We start from the raw sequence: 15,777 nt of genomic DNA on the forward strand, positions 1-15,777 counted from the left end.
ACAATAGTGGGCAAGGTGAATTGGATAACGCAGTTTTGTTTTTCTATGGAGATCCGGGTGTTGGAAAGACACATATTAGGTAACAAGAATGAATCTCGAGGAGTGGGAGAAAAGAAGATCAAGCGCTGACAGGCTGCGACGTTAGTTCATTGATTCTAGACAGCTTGTGTGATCAGGCGAGGGGACAAAATACCAACGTTGCATGTTTTTATGGCCGCTTCACTATGCAAAAGGAGCAGTCCTCTGCGAGCATACTGGGCGCCCTACTGAAACAGCTAGTTGCTGGACTAGAGGAGATCCCGAAGGAGATATTACAAGCATTCCGAGACCAAAAAAGTGCCCTCGGTGGACGGGGACCACGACATTCAGAGATTGTGAAGATGCTGCAGACCGTCTCTTCCAAAAAGCGCGCATTCATATGCATTGACGCTCTGGATGAATGTGTGGAAGGAGATCGAGCCAAGCTTCTGGATTCGCTAGATCAAATTCTCCAAAAATCTCCGGGGATTCGAATATTCGTGGCTGGAAGACCGCACATTCGACCTGAGATCGAAAGGCAATTTGGTGGAAGAATAGCGAGTTTATCTATAGGTCCTAAGAGAGATGACATTATCAGATATCTCCACACCAAGCTAGACTGGGATACAAACCCAGATGCGATGGACGGTAGTCTGAAGGCAGACATCTTAAGGAAAATTCCTGAAAAAAATTCCGAAATGTACGTAGAAGCAACACCGGCAAACTACCTCAAGTTATTCACTAACAGGTACACGTATAGATTCCTGCTCGTCTCACTGAATATCGATGCGATCCTTCAAGAAACTACAATCCACCGGAGGCGACAAAAACTCAGGGCAATTACTGATGGATCGTGGTTGGGGGATGCTTATGATGCAACGTTAGGTCGGGTAAAAGGACAGGGTGGCGAGAAAGCGAAGCTCGGTATGGCCGTATTGATGTGGATCTCTCATGTGGAGCGGCCCTTAAAGGCCGACGAGCTGTGTCACGCCCTAGCAGTCGAAATAGGGTCGCCAGATCTCAATACCGACAATGTTCCTTCAATAGGGACATTGTTAGCCTGTTGTCAAGGACTTGTTACCCTAGACGGAGAGGCTTCGACTCTCCGCTTAGCTCACTCTACCCTTCAAGAGTACCTCCGGGCTCATCCCGAGATTTCCGCCATAGCTCACTCAACAATAGCAGAAACCTGCTTAAGTTATCTGAATTCTCAGCAGGTCCAGGCTCTCTTGACTAGTCCCTCCCCCGATCTCCAAGATATGCCCTTCTTAGAGTATTCCTCTCTATATTGGGGAACCCATGCAAAAAGGGACCTTTCAGATTGTGCCAAATTGCTTGCCCTGGAGCTGTTCGAGGACCATAATAACCACATACCTGCCAGAATTTTGCTGGAGGCACAGGGGTGGAGTCCGCACGCAGTTAATTTCGATAACCCCCCCCTACTCAGTGGCCTACACTGCGCATCCATCTTCGGGATTGCTGAGATTGTAGTTGATCTGGTTGAGGTGGAAGGTTGTGATATCAACCAGAATGACTGCATGGGTAATACACCTCTCGCGTGGGCTGCTCACAACGGACACGAGGGAGTAGTGGAAATAATACTAGGACGGGACGACGTCAATCCCGATAAACCGAATGAGTACCACAAAACGCCACTCTGGTATGCTTCTCGGAACGGGCATGAGGGAGTGGTGAAACGGCTACTCGGACGAGACGATGTTAACCCCGACAAACCAGGTAAAGGTGGCCAAACACCACTCTTCAGCGCTGCGGGGAATGGGCACGAAGGAGTGGTGATATTACTACTCGGACGGGGCGATGTCAGCCCCGACAAACTAGACGATGATGGTCAAACACCACTATTTGGCGCTGCTCGGAACGGGCGCCTGGGAGTGGTGAAATTAATGCTCAGACGAGACGACGTCAACCCCAACCGACAAGATAACCGCGGCCAAACCCCACTCTGGTGGGCTACTCAGAGTGGCCATGCGGAAGTGATAGCGTTGTTGCAGCCCCCATCATCTATCATCCCCAGCACGACCTAACGCCGAGCGGGTATGGCCCTCCTTGCATCTTTGGAATGGAATATGGATAACCTATATTCCATTTCCGCAGGGACAGCGATAACTCCATACACATGTCTGTGGCCGCCATTGCCTCCCTCCTCCATCGCAGCCTAAAATCCTTCTGCTTGTCAAAACGCTGTTTTCTGGTAACCGCCATCTTCTCTCTACTCCCTTGGTAAGCCTGCTATGAGACTCTGCCAAAACATCTTCTTCCGATCGAAGGGGATAATATGCCATGGGAATGGACATGGGAATGGACCTATGTATCATAATACTATACCTACCCCGACCTCTACACGCACTTTCCTATGTAACCGAGTCAGGGTTTGTGAGTTTCTATTCATAATATAAAGTTTGGTGTTGACGGGGGGCTATTCCTATTGTGATGAGATAAGCAGGAGTAGCTTCAAATTTTTGTCATATCATTTACCTCAACTACTTCTGGTTGCAAACCCTTTTCGGACATTTGCTTATGATAAGTTATTACTTATTTTCTACAATTTCCCTTCCACCCTCTGAGATGTAGATATGAGGGTTTTTAAATACGGGTATAGAGGAAAAAGCAGTACGAGGTGCTGGCATTTCTGACACTCTTGAAAAGCGACACAAACCCTAGCCGTTCGCTAAGGGACGTCAATTGGGTAGAGCTTGAGAACCTGGATACTTGGCTGACAATGACGCTTGAGAAAATATGTGGTGTGCAGAACCACATGGGGACACGGGGAAAAGAGGGAAGGGGCGAGTTGTAGGAGGTGCGAATGGACTCGCAATGGTAGACGAAGATATTCGCGGGCATGGTGGAATATTTATTTGTTATGAATTCCACGATGTTCTGGAACGACTTGTATTTAAGGGGCGGCTCAGGGACGTGTCGTGAGCAGTGCTCCCAGTCGGACGACAACTGGACGGGGTGACAAAAACGACTGGAAGCACTGGAACTTGTGAGAGAGAGGAGGACAAAGACGGGAAGTGAGGACTAAGTGAATTGATTTCTCACTCCAGGTTTCCGGCTTTGATTGTCCTCATTCGCCCGCACTTCTCCTACCGGGGAAGATCACGAAGGTCCAACACATCTTTCCCTCAGGTTTTGACTCCATCAATCTACTCATCGACAATCACGAGAGAAACCGTAGTTACCACCCAAAGTACTGTACAGAGGGTCTGACGGTATCCACGAAGATCAGATTTAACTATCGCTATTTCCTACAAAGGAACGCCGACCCGGTGGAATGCTCAGACAGTACAGTACTCGTACTCTACCCGCATTCACTAATAGTATTTGAGTTCTGCCAAGACTCTCCCATTATCAGCCCGCCTCATCCACTTTACTTGCAGCCACTTTTCAGTCGATTCGGATAGAATAACAAGTTCTAGAGATGGCCCCGTGCGAGTAATTATTCGAAATGAGAATACAAGTAGGATGCGGAGGAACTGACCAAGACGTGAACTATGCAGCCTAAACAAGCCTTGGTCCCCCCTTTTTCCGTTCACCTTACTCTTCGTTTCTACGATCCCGCATATGTCCGGAACCAAAGAACGCGGATGTCCCTCCCATGCGACATTGCCCTAGCCATATATCCGAGCAGTAACCTGTGAGAACTGCCGAAGTGTGAGTATTAATAGCAATGGAAATCAGTTTACAATTGAGTGCTTCCCTCAGTAGTCTATAAGCGATTCAGAAACGGTCTAGGCATATTTTTACCCGCAAAACTACACCCCCCAATAGATTTGGAAAGTTAGGACCCCAGGAGGTTGCGGGGGTGGCTCATCCTTAACTTGCCGAAGCCCGAATTCAGTAATCAGCTGGGTCAACCATCTGCGAATGAACCTATTCGTTTAGACTAACAAGCGACATTCGAACTAACTAGCCGGACGGCCTTTCTTACTGCCGCGCTAAAAGCGCCCCAAGCCGGTACAGTACAGTACTCGTACTTGTACAGTACAGTGCAGGCCAAGGGTTGGTCAACCGGCATTGAATCAGCATCCCGGACCCCCTTTTTCAATGCGCAAAAATGGTGAATTGACGAGCTACGAGTACTCGATAATGCATTCCTATGGAAGATCATTTCCTATTTCCGGTATATCATACCTGAAATTATTAGGCCCCAAGATAGACACAGGCAGGGCGTTGCTGGCACAACTTTGAGGGTGATTAATTGGACGGCCATGAGGTATCCATGAGGTTCTACATAAGACCCCGCTTTCCTTCAATCCCCAGGAACCCCAACGGTCGACAGGTTCCATTATCCACCATCTACAATACCCTACGCAGTAAAAACAGAAAATGTCTACATGGTTCAGCAATACCGGTAGTATCGGTTCCGCGAACGCGGGCACCACGGACAGCTACATATCTGCAGACAGCCGATATGATATCCTCGGCTGGCTATCCCCACTAGATCCCAAGTTCCGGCACCAGGATATCCAAAACCGCCGGGTCGGGGGTGTGGGGGAATGGGTCCTAGAAACCGAAGAATTTAGGAGTTGGTGCAACAATGGTGGGCGAAGTGAATCGGATAATGCAGTTTTGTTTTGCCACGGAGGTCCTGGTGTTGGAAAGACATATATTAGGTAATAAAAATAACGAACCTCGAGGAATGGGAGAAGAAAGAACAAGAACTGACGCCCTGCAATGCTAGCTCATTGGCTACGGACAGCTTGTGCGATCGTATTTGGGAACAAAATACCAACGTTGCATGCTTTTATTGTCGCTTCGCTATGCAAAAGGAGCAGTCCTCTGCGAGCATACTGGGCGCCCTACTGAAACAGCTAGTTGCTGGACTACCGGTAGAGGAGATCCCGAAGGAGATATTGCAAGCATTCCGAGACCAAAAAAGTGCCCTCGGTGGACGGGGACCGCGACACTCCGAGATTGTGAAGATGCTGCAGACTGTCACTTCCAAAAAGCACACGTTCATATGCATCGACGCCCTGGATGAATGTGTGGGAGGAGATCGAGTCAAGCTTCTGGATTCGCTAGATCAAATCCTCCAAAAGTCTCCTGGTACGCGGGTATTCATGACCGGAAGACCGCACATTCGGCCTGAACTCGGAAGGCGCCTTGGTGGAAAAATAGCTAGCGTATCTATAGGTCCTAAGATAGGTGACATTACCAGATATCTTGACGCCAGGCTAAACTGGGATACAAACCCAGGTGCGATGGACAGTAGTTTGAAGGCAGACATCCTGAAGGAAATTCCTGAAAATATTTCTGAAATGTACGTCAAAGCAACAACACTAGGAAACCTGCCTCAAATTATCCACTAACCGATACATATTTAGATTCCTACTCGCCTCGCTGAATATCGATGCGATCCTGCAGGAAACTACAATTCATCGCAGGCGACGAAAGCTCAGCACAATAGCCAATGGCTCGGGATTGGGAGATGCTTACGATGCAATGCTGGATCGGATAAGGGGACAGGGTGGTGAGAAAGCGAGACTTGGCATGACCACTTTGATGTGGATATCTCACGCAGAGCGGCCCTTGAAGGCGGATGAACTATGCCACGCCCTTGCGGTCGAAATAGGGTCACCGGATCTTAATACCGATAATGTCCCTTCAACAGAGACGTTGCTTGTCTGTTGTCAAGGACTTGTTACCATAGACGGAGAGGCTTCGACTGTCCGCTTAATCCACTTTACTCTGCAAGAGTACCTCCGGGCTCATCCCGAGATTTCCGCCATAGCTCACTCAACAATGGCAGAAACCTGCTTAAGTTATCTGAATTCTCAGAAAGTCATGACTCTCTCGACTAGTCCCTCCTCCCCCTCCCTCCAAGACATGCCCTTCTTAGAGTATTCTTCTCTATATTGGGGAACTCACGCAAAACGAGACCTTTCGGGTTGTGCCAAATTGCTTGCCCTGGAGCTGTTTGAGGACTACAATAACCACATATCTACTAAGATCCTCTTGAAAGCACAGAAATGTAATCTGGACGCAGTTGATTTCAATAAACCCTCCTTGTTCAGCGGCCTACACTCTGCGTCCATCTTCGGGATCGTAGAGATTGTAGTCGATTTGGTTGAGGTGGAAGGTTATGATATCAACCAGAAAGATTGCACGGGTAATACACCTCTCGCGTGGGCTGCTCACAACGGACACGAGGGAGTAGTGGAAATACTACTCGGACGGGACGACGTCAATCCCGACAAACCAAACATGTGCCACCAAACGCCACTCTGGTGTGCTGCTCAGAATGGACACGAGGGAGTTGTGAAAAGACTGCTCGGCCGGGACGACGTCAACCCAGACAGACTAGCGAAGTACCGCCAAACACCACTCTGGTGTGCTTCTCGGAATGGGCACGCGGGAGTGGTGAAATGGCTGCTGGAACAGAGCGACCTCGACCCCGACAGACCAGATAGTTGCGGCCAAACACCGCTCTGCTGTGCTTCTCGGAACGGGCATGAGGAAGTGGTGGAAATACTGCTAGGACGGGGCGAGGTCAACCCCGACAAACCAGATGAGGACGGCCGAACGCCCCTCTCGCATGCTGCTCGGAATGGACACGGAGGAACCGTGAAAATACTGTTAGGACGGGACGACGTTAACCCCGACAAACCGGATGAGCACTGTCAAACACCCCTTTCGCATACTGCTCAGAGTGGGCACGAGGGAGTGGTGAAAATACTACTCGGACGGGATGACGTTAACCCCGACACACCAGATGAGAACGGCCAAACGCCACTCTCGCATGCTGTTTGGAATGGGCACGAGGGAGTGGTGAAATTACTACTCGGATTAACCTCGAAAAACTAGATGAGGACAGTCGGTTCACCATCTCTGGTGCTGCCAAGAATGGGCGCGAGGGAATGGTGAAAATACTGCTCGGACGAGACGACGCCAACCCCAACCGACCAGATAACTACGGCCAAACCCCACTCCGGTGAGCTTCTACGGGTGGACATGCGCGAGTGATAGCGTTACTACCAACACAGCACCCAGAATCTATCATCCCCACACAACCTAATACCGAGAGGTATCGCCCTCCTTACATCTTTGGAATACGGATCACCTACGTTCTATTTACGCAAGGACCGCAACGGCTCCATACATACGTCTAAGGCCGCCATTGCCTCCCTCCTCTCGTCCCTATCCCTCCTCCTCCCACAGTTCAAAATGCTGTAATTGCCGTCTTCCCTTTGCTTCCAGGGCAAACCCTCTAAACATCCTCTTTTGGTCGAAGGAAATAATATGCAATGGAAATGCACACATCCATCACAATACTCTACCCACCCCGACCTTTAATCGGATTTTCCTGCCGAGTATTTGCGAGTTTCCGCTTATGATCTGGGGTTTAGTGTTCGCGTAGGGCTTGTTTCCATTGTAATAAGATAAGCCGGCGCGGCCCGAAATTTCCATCATTTACCTTGTTTTTCTCCGGTTGTAGATCTTCTTTTCACATTTACCGTTCGTCTATATGTTGATTCCTTTCCCCCGGACTGAAGCGTAGATGTGGGGATTGTTTAGATACAAATTTAGAGAAAAGAAAATATGAAGACTTAGTGCAAGTGTTTCTAACACGTGAAAAGTAACGTAGAAAGGCTGGCTGCTACCTCCGGTTACTGTATTAGCGAGTGGCTTCCACGCCGGAGAGGGCTTAATAGAAATCATGTTTACCTGCCATTGCCCTCCAAGCCTGAGCTTAGAGGTGAAGTTGCGAGGCCCTACACTTTCTAGGCTTGCTCATCGAGGCAGGCCAACACAACAAGGGATATCTTGACCATGAAATCAAGTCCCGTTCCACGGGTACCATAACAGATATAGTACTGTACGGCAGCAGTGGCATTGAACAGTCCCAAAATCGTGGATGAAGCATAAATTATCACTCGTTTAATGTAGCCTTACCTACCTATCATCAGTCCGTATACTTTACTTACCCGTAGTGCGTGTGCTCTTCCACTGCCGGCTGAATTAGAGCCCCGTACCCATTGGCGCCACGGCGCTCACTCCTGCTGATTCGTGCTTCTTTAGATTTTCAGAATCGCTTTCTTTGTCGCGAGAAGCGCTCTGTTCCGAACGGTATGCTGCCCCAGATATGCTGTTTTTTCCGTTTCCCAAGTATGTAGTGTTATGCACTACGGCACATGGGAGTGCCTCTTTCGCGCTCTTCAGAGTCCTCCAGCAACGGGGGGTATCGACAGGTATTAATTGACTCTAGTTAACCAGCTAGCGCCCCGAATGGACCGGATTGCTGTTATAAATTCAGTGGTAGTAGTTTCGTCATAACCTATTTATCATCTGGTATAATATATTAGGTTGGTTGGTGGGCTGCCATACTTCTTTTTCTTTTCCATCTTGCGCTATACTTAGCAAAGACGGCAGACAACTACCGAAGAAAAACCTTGATGGTGTTCGGGAAGCCGTGGACCACTTTCCAAAACCCTACTATCTTTACCTTTATTTTTTTTTAGAAAAAGAAAAGAAAGAAAGAAGGAAAAAGATATAGTTTTGTAACTATTGCCACGGCGGGAGGCGGAGCAACCGTACGTGTACATGGCGAACCTTCTAGCCCCCAGAAGGTATTCTAGCACTGATTTCCGTTAGAATTCCTCATATACCTGAGTTATGAACAGCGAAGAAGAATCGGAGAGATCGGGTTGATAATGAAAAAACAAGGAAGGGCCGGGCAGCCAAAAGTATAAACATCATTTCTTTGTCAGATCCGTCGGTTTTTGGGGGGTGTCGGGGATGCGGGAGATATAATATCGTTGGGGGAGAGGGGTGTGGTGTTGAGCATCGGAAATGCCAACCACCGGATCCTATCAAAACCGCTTCGTAAAAGGCTGAACGGCATTGGACAGTGCTCTAGGAGTGGTTGTAGCCCTGTGAGACGTAACAGCCGGTTCCCCTTAGTACTCGTACCTTATTCGTCATACAAAACCCCCTGACGGTTCGTGACATCCCGACAATCTTGGTTCGAATTCTCGACCGGATCGTAGTGCTGCAGGAACTCGAATAAATGGACCTCGTGCTAAGGCGTTAGAGTTGCCTCTTAGCAAAGCCTGCGGCCTTCTTTTCCTTTCTTTATCTATCTCGGAAAGCAGCTTCCCTTGTGCGTTTTTCGCTCCCTGTCCAGGGGAGAAGAAAATCTCGGACCACCTAGCACATGATCCATTCATTCGAGTTCCCGCTATAGACCTCGAGGCTTCCCACAGTACTCGTATGTCCTCTCCCGTTACTCGCGTGCCGGGGTAGAAATTATCCTGGCAACTCAGCCCGGTGTGAATGTCAGCCCTCCAGCAACAGGTGAAGGTCCGTTGGTTCATCCCGCTCTGCTGAATCGGGACTGAGGTTAGCTCGGTTGGGTGCATCTTTGCCACTCATCCCTGCACGGCAGAACCTCTAGGGCGCGGGATGGGCACGCTTCGTTCTATTCTCGTCCGGGTCGATCCCTCCATATCGTCACCGGCCCCCGGCGATCGGGTCTGCCGCCCTGGGCGGGCGTCAAAGATTGTAAAACCTAAAGGGAGGTATTTGGCCACCTTGATGGTTTTCAATTTCCTTGGCTAGTTGGTGGGATAAGATATGCGTGCGGTTTCCTCGCCCCCCCCCCCGGAAGGGATTTGGCAGAATGTTCAGGGCGGTCCAGTCCGCCCGTCTCGAGGCGGGACCGCAAGAACCGCCAGCTGTAGTCCGTCTTCCATCGTATACGAGGGTGCCCTGGGGTAGCATTGCAACGATAGGAAAGATCAAGCGCTCCAAGGTCTAATATGGGTGATCACTAGTGATCACTCGCAAATCTCCATCTCATACCTCACCGTCCCCTAGTGTCGTACATAACCCCTCCAGTCCAGTACCATCCCTTATCGTCATTCACTCCCCTATAGTCCTATGATATACCCCAGAGTCCGCTCTACCGAGTCAGTTGTTCTCTCTGCGGGCAGTCTTCCACCACCTTCTGACCCACATAGCCGCTGCCGCTACAACGTTCCTAGGCAGGCCCCCGGACGGTTCGGAACATTGATTTGGCATGGAAGTGGAGAAAATCTTGGGATGGAGTTTCAGGTAAGACTGCACTATAATGCTTGAATAAATCGATCTCAACCAACTAACTTGTAAGACAGATATCATACTTGTGTACACAATCTCAAGGGATCGAGTGATAAAGGGGGACAATCAAGGAAGCGAAAAAGGGGCATAAGAATTGTTCTCAGGAGAAGGAAAAGAAAAATAATAATTGGAAAGTGATATGTTCGTGAGCCTCATGATATATATATATAAACCTCCTCCCCTTACAAAAAAAAAAGCCGTAACTCGATCCCAAGGCTAAGCTGGGAGCAACCCACCCCACTCATCAGAAGACCAATAGAATACCGGATGCTCCACTTCCATATGCAACACCAAATCCCGCAACTCTTGGCGGGAGACCAATTCTCCGTCGGGGTGCTCATACCAGCAATGATACAAGGTCGGCCTATCATCAAACGGAAGGTTTTCGTAGATATCGATAATCCTCTCCACATGCCAAGAAAATGCAAGCCTGCGATACCCGTCCTCGGCAGAATACCGATCCTTCAGCCCTTCTAGTAATTCCCGGGCAACAGAGTCGTACCACACCTGGTCCTTATCGGCGAAAGTAGCCTTGCTGCGGATGGTCTTGAGGTAGCGGTCAAGGGTCCCGGTGATGTTGGCATTCTGCGGCTCATCGTCTTCCTGTCGCAGGAACAGCCAGGCAAGGAGCTGCTCCTTCGTCACGTCCTTGGCCCAGCGCTCGCGGGGGTACCTGTACTCCTCCCCGTTCCAGATGGTCCACGCGGCCTCGGCGAGACTAGACTTGGCTTGATTGCGGAGCTTCCGAAGTGGGCTCGGGTTTGCCTTTTTGTAGGCTGCCTTGGCTAGCTTTTCCTCCTCCTTCCGTCGTTTCAGGTGCTCCAGGCCCACTCCGAACTGGGCGATGCAGAGCGATTCGATGTCGAATCTCCAGTAGTAGGTCATGAGGATCTTGCGCCCGAGCCTTGGGTAGTAGATTTCTGTGACGCTGGATCTGGGCGGGTTAGTGGTGATGTCTAGGCCTAGGCCTTGGAATCTGGTTATGGCTGTTGGAGTTTTCGTTAGTATGGTTCGATCAAAGTTGGGGAGGAGGAGGCGAGAATGTCTTACTGGTATTGTGCTTCTTTAAGCACCCCATGCAGATTTTGAGTCCATGCACTCGGCACGCACGCCAGTCCCCGTTTGATGAACTGCTGGAGGACACCATAGATTTTAAACAAAACTGACACCCGTTCGACTTCAAGACCCGCAAAATACAGGATTTGTAATCCTGGGTAGGATCATACTCCGGTTGTGAACTACCGGTTGGATACGGGCGAGGTAAATATGTATGCGCCACCTCACTGTTGGCGAGCATTGTGTACCAGAACCTGTTGTTATGTTGCGTGCTCAGATGCTGATTGAAATAACGGCAGGTCATGGACAGGTTCAGCGCATCGACGGGATGGGGAAGATAAGTCGTTACTGAGTCTAGCGTTTCCGCCGGGAGTGAGAGCAAATGGAGAGTCATTTTGTGGTAATCGCGAGTTCCTAATCACTGAACCCGATGTCGAAGGTACCGCAAAGAGAGCGCGGGGAGGAAGTCATTATAACCATCGCGCCAAAGATCAAGCTTGAAAATAGAATTGAGGCGGAGCAACGCGTTGTTCACACGATCACGCGAAAAGCACTTTTCAAGAACTCGACTTCGTGGCATTGTCGAATTAAGGGGTTGCGATGATTATGAGTCACGCCTGCGCCAAGACATAAACACTGCCACGCAGCTGAGGAAAAAAGCATCTCCATCCTTGACAAGTTCTCGCTAGAAAAGAAGCTTGTTTGAGCTTCCATCTCGTGATAGACTATGGTGCTCGGCTTCGATTATTACAGTATATTGCTCGTGCTCAGTCTTTGGAGTTTCGTGCCGGGTGAGTGGAGCGCTAGCAAATACTAACGAATTTCGTCTTCCGATGTGTGATGGCATTGCGACAATAGCGAGATCATGACTAATTACAGAACCAAGTTCATTTTTACCCTTGTAGATCTTTACAGTACTCGTACAGTGGAGCTCTACAAGAACTTGCACCGCTCGCTATCAGTTTTATATTAAGGACAAAGTTCATAATTATGCTAGAGTCCTCATCAAGATATCCAGCAAATCACCGATTGGCGGTGGCCCTCCTGGCAAGGACGATGTGCGGGTACTGTACGGTACAAGCACACTAGCTGCTGGTCTTTCAAACTGTACTAGTACTGTGTTAAATAATCACCGCATTGCGGGGTTCTGATTGTTTAACAACCGCATCTGCACGATTTCTAGACTGCAGTAGAATAACTGGTTGGATTTTCGGTACTGGTGGATGACGAGCGCTTCCCAGAACACTGGTTTTGGTACTAGTACAGTACCGTATGATACGATGCTTGCTCCTTCGTTCGCTATCCAGACAGTCCATAATTTAACAACAATGATATCACAAACAACACAACGCCCAATCAAGATGAAGAACCGTTATCGGATTTAAGGCTGTGAAAATAGTTTTGGGACCGAATTAAAGCTGTTGAGCGCTAGGGTTCGTATATGAATTATAAAAGATAGAAGAAAAAGAAATCAAACACCTTGTTTCAAAGCGCGAGAAAAACATAGATTGGCCATGGGGGTTGTTGCACCTCGGACGTTAAGATAATAGCACTATGATAGTCTAGCGCCTGTAGGGAGCCATTGTACTGTACTTGTACCCGCTTGTCTGTTTCCTCTGTCCAAGTATGGTGACATGCAACTGTTCTATCACCTATTATTTTGCTAAAGGTTGTTTATTTCCCAAAGCATGATTGATATAGAGGGGGGAGTACAATTCGTAGCTAAACGAAGAGGAAGAATGGCTTTTAATTGTCTACAAGGGGAGCTTTTACGAAGATGTCCAAACGCCATTTCTAAGGAGTCGGCCGCGTAGTTTTTCTCGTTGCACGCTAGGTTTAGGGTACTGTAATTGTACTCGAACAGTACGACTACGGGTATTGCACCCAGGAAGGATTCGTGACTGGGAATCATAGACACCCAAATACAATTCATGTTTGAAACAAAACTTCTAAGCATACCCAATCTCAAGCCAATGAAACCAGCTTTCAAATTGTATTCCTCGCTGTGATACCGTACTGTACCTTGGCTTGGCAACACTGAGACTTTCCTGTATTAGTCTATTTACCGTGTAGTGCCCGTCTCGAGCAGAGAGCGAGTAAGAAATAAGAACCAAAACCTCTCACAGTATCCTTAGTCGTCTCATAGATTCTTCCTATTGAATGATGGGACCAATGAACGCCGATCAAAGTCCAAATTTCCGGATACTTTTTGAAAATGGTAAGTGCTCAAGCACTCGACATGTTCGCTTGCCTAACTTGCGGGTCTTGTGCCTTTCAACAATAGGTTTCACGCAGAATGATACCGGTGTGTTTGTGTGATACCGGTACTATGCAAGTAGGATGTGGGCCGGCGTTTTACCCCACGAGGGACAGCCTAGCACACTTAATCTATAAAACTCCAAGTTTAGTGTGCCGAGTAGGATCGTGAGATTTTTGTGTTTATGGTGTTGAAGCCGATTCCGACCTTCCACTGAGTCAGGTAATCATATTGTCCGTGATCGGCAGCTGATATTAGAGTATCGTATTGCATTGTCGATACCTAAGACTTATGACGTCAACCAGGCATGGTTCTTACCATTGTCAAAGTTTATCTCGACTTCTGCTGCGGTCCGCTGGCTCATCTCCCCTCTTGTCCGGCAACGGAACTTATTGGAACCCCGAGGTCGATGCCGGAGGTTACCAACGTAAATCCATTAATCGGTTTTCGAGTTGTAGAAACTATTTGTAGTACGGTGGGTAAGAAGGGACAAACTTACTATCCTCAGTTCCATCGTAGATTTGCGCCTCCGATAAACCGCGACGGACCATCGAGCACCGCCGCGACAAGAGCATCCATACCCGAATGAGTTGTTGAGGATTTGCGTAACAAAAAGGGGGGACTAGATCTCCGATTGATACTGTAGATATTGGCTGTGGCCTTGTCATATCTAGAGGTAAATTAGTGCAATGGAGCATCAACAGCGTGGCAAAAATTTCCAATACACCGGCTCAGAATACTACTCCAACCGTCTACAGGAGGCCAATTGATATAGTTGTCAATTATTTGAGGACTCGGGATGAAAGTTGAGATGGGGGAACTACCCCATATGTTTACCTCCCCTCCCCAGCACTGGCTTCGGTACTGCACTATACTATACTCCCAGCGGCGGGTCTGAAGGGCTCAGAACCTATTTTTGAGCTCAGATTAGCAAACTGAAGGTAGAAAGGGCACTCGAGGTTAAGCATAGCTTGACCGGTCAAACTAGCCAAACTTCAGAACTCGGAGGTTCTTAGAGTTCTCTGGCTAGCGAAATACACCCAAGCTATTTCTCATCCTGGAGATCTTTATCATGTTGGATGAGCAAACGTTCCCAGGGGCTTTGGGAGAGTTGGCGATGATGGGGAGCGACGACGATTCCAATGGTGAGGGAAGGGTAGGGTGGGTTCTAGACGGCAAAGGTTTCGTTAGCCTCCCTATCCCATACTTGTTGTTGGTTTTCCCACCCCCTCCCTCATTGGAAGAACCAGCTGTCTCTTCTTTCTTTAGTTATATCTTTTTGGTCAGCTCTGGGGGTCTCAACTGGGCTCAAATCGACAACCGGCATTCGTCGGTCAAGCTCGGTGGGCGAAACCAAGCTCTGGCCAAACTCCCCAGGCCGTGGTCTCGAGAAACCCCAGCACGAATGAAAGGACTGACTTCAGAGTCTCAATATACCCTTAACCGGGTATAGCCGCAGCCATGGAGGTATTTGCTACTGTACTAGTACAGGTATCTAGATCGAAAAACCAGGACCGCAGGCAACACGGCAGGAGCAGGCCCCCGATCCCACTTGTAATGATATGCCCGCATACAGGATTGAGAGTTCCAATGCATCACTACCGCACTGTACCGGCATTATGACGTTTATCGCCGCAGTAGGCCGAGCCTCTGTATAACAGTACTAGTACATCACCGTAAGCTACGAGTAGCTCACATTGGTCACAACCCTCAACTTCCACCAACCATTGACCCAGTTGCTCAGTTCAACTCTCCTTTTTCATCTAACTGGTAGCACAAAACCCTATTCATGCTTTGATCCGTTATGAGTCCTGAGCGATTTGCCTGCGTTCTTCAAATACGGTAGTTCTGCCAAATGGGAAAAGGAAAAGGCTGAATGGCGCGTTAGGGATAGCTGTTTTTGTGCCATCTTGTGATCTAGAGTACCGGTAGGCAAGCGGAGGCAATCGGCAGAGTATCGGAATACCCTACATGCCATCCTTGCCACCTACTGTGCGGTACTCGCTACTATTAGAGTATAGATGTCGGTTGCGATTTTTAATGGTGTGGCAATGCGGGTGGAGACTGCCTAGCATCTTCGGTTTAGTGCATTTGTCCACTATAAGCGAGTAGGGATCGGAGTTGGGAATGCACACTGGGTAAGATCTTGTCCGAGAGTTCCATCTTCGATTAAATTTCGGATAAGGACGGATTCATGGGGGGGGGGATCCAGCGAGTCTTTCCAGATAGCTCCTAACATTTGCTTTGAGATAGGACTCCTCCCCCGCGGGGCAACTCTAAGCCAAGGCCCTGAACCGTGGGCACTTCTGCTTCTTCCCGTGTGG

At 48.9% G+C, this 15,777-nt stretch overlaps 2 protein-coding genes; both read right to left on the minus strand.

Moving 5' to 3' along the window:
- Positions 1 to 7,531: 7,531 nt before the first annotated feature.
- On the minus strand, positions 7,532 to 8,585 carry GSTUM_00006888001 (uncharacterized protein; the record flags this gene model as incomplete). XM_002839024.2 has 2 exons in its annotated part: positions 7,532 to 7,636; positions 7,708 to 8,585. The coding sequence occupies one exon, from the start codon at positions 8,583 to 8,585 to the stop codon at positions 8,397 to 8,399; it is 189 nt and encodes a 62-aa protein (XP_002839070.1). The 3' UTR covers positions 7,532 to 7,636; positions 7,708 to 8,396.
- Positions 8,586 to 10,127: 1,542 nt separating this feature from the next.
- On the minus strand, positions 10,128 to 11,618 carry GSTUM_00006889001 (uncharacterized protein). XM_002839025.2 has 2 exons: positions 11,191 to 11,618; positions 10,128 to 11,126 (listed from the first exon to the last, which is right to left on the minus strand). The coding sequence occupies exons 1-2, from the start codon at positions 11,216 to 11,218 to the stop codon at positions 10,357 to 10,359; spliced, it is 798 nt and encodes a 265-aa protein (XP_002839071.1). The 5' UTR covers positions 11,219 to 11,618; the 3' UTR covers positions 10,128 to 10,356.
- Positions 11,619 to 15,777: the final 4,159 nt, after the last annotated feature.

The sequence above is a fragment of the Tuber melanosporum genome (assembly GCF_000151645.1).
Source record: "Tuber melanosporum whole genome shotgun sequence assembly, scaffold_3, strain Mel28".
NCBI classification, from domain to species: domain Eukaryota; kingdom Fungi; phylum Ascomycota; class Pezizomycetes; order Pezizales; family Tuberaceae; genus Tuber; species Tuber melanosporum.

Excerpts from the sequence above, each read along its gene's own strand:
- GSTUM_00006889001 (XM_002839025.2), bottom strand. The coding sequence starts at position 11,218 with ATGGGGTGCTTAAAGAAGCACAATACCA. Across the intron at positions 11,127-11,190 it reads CTTAAAGAAGCACAATACCA|CCATAACCAGATTCCAAGGC; the intron begins GTAAGACATTCT and ends AAACTCCAACAG.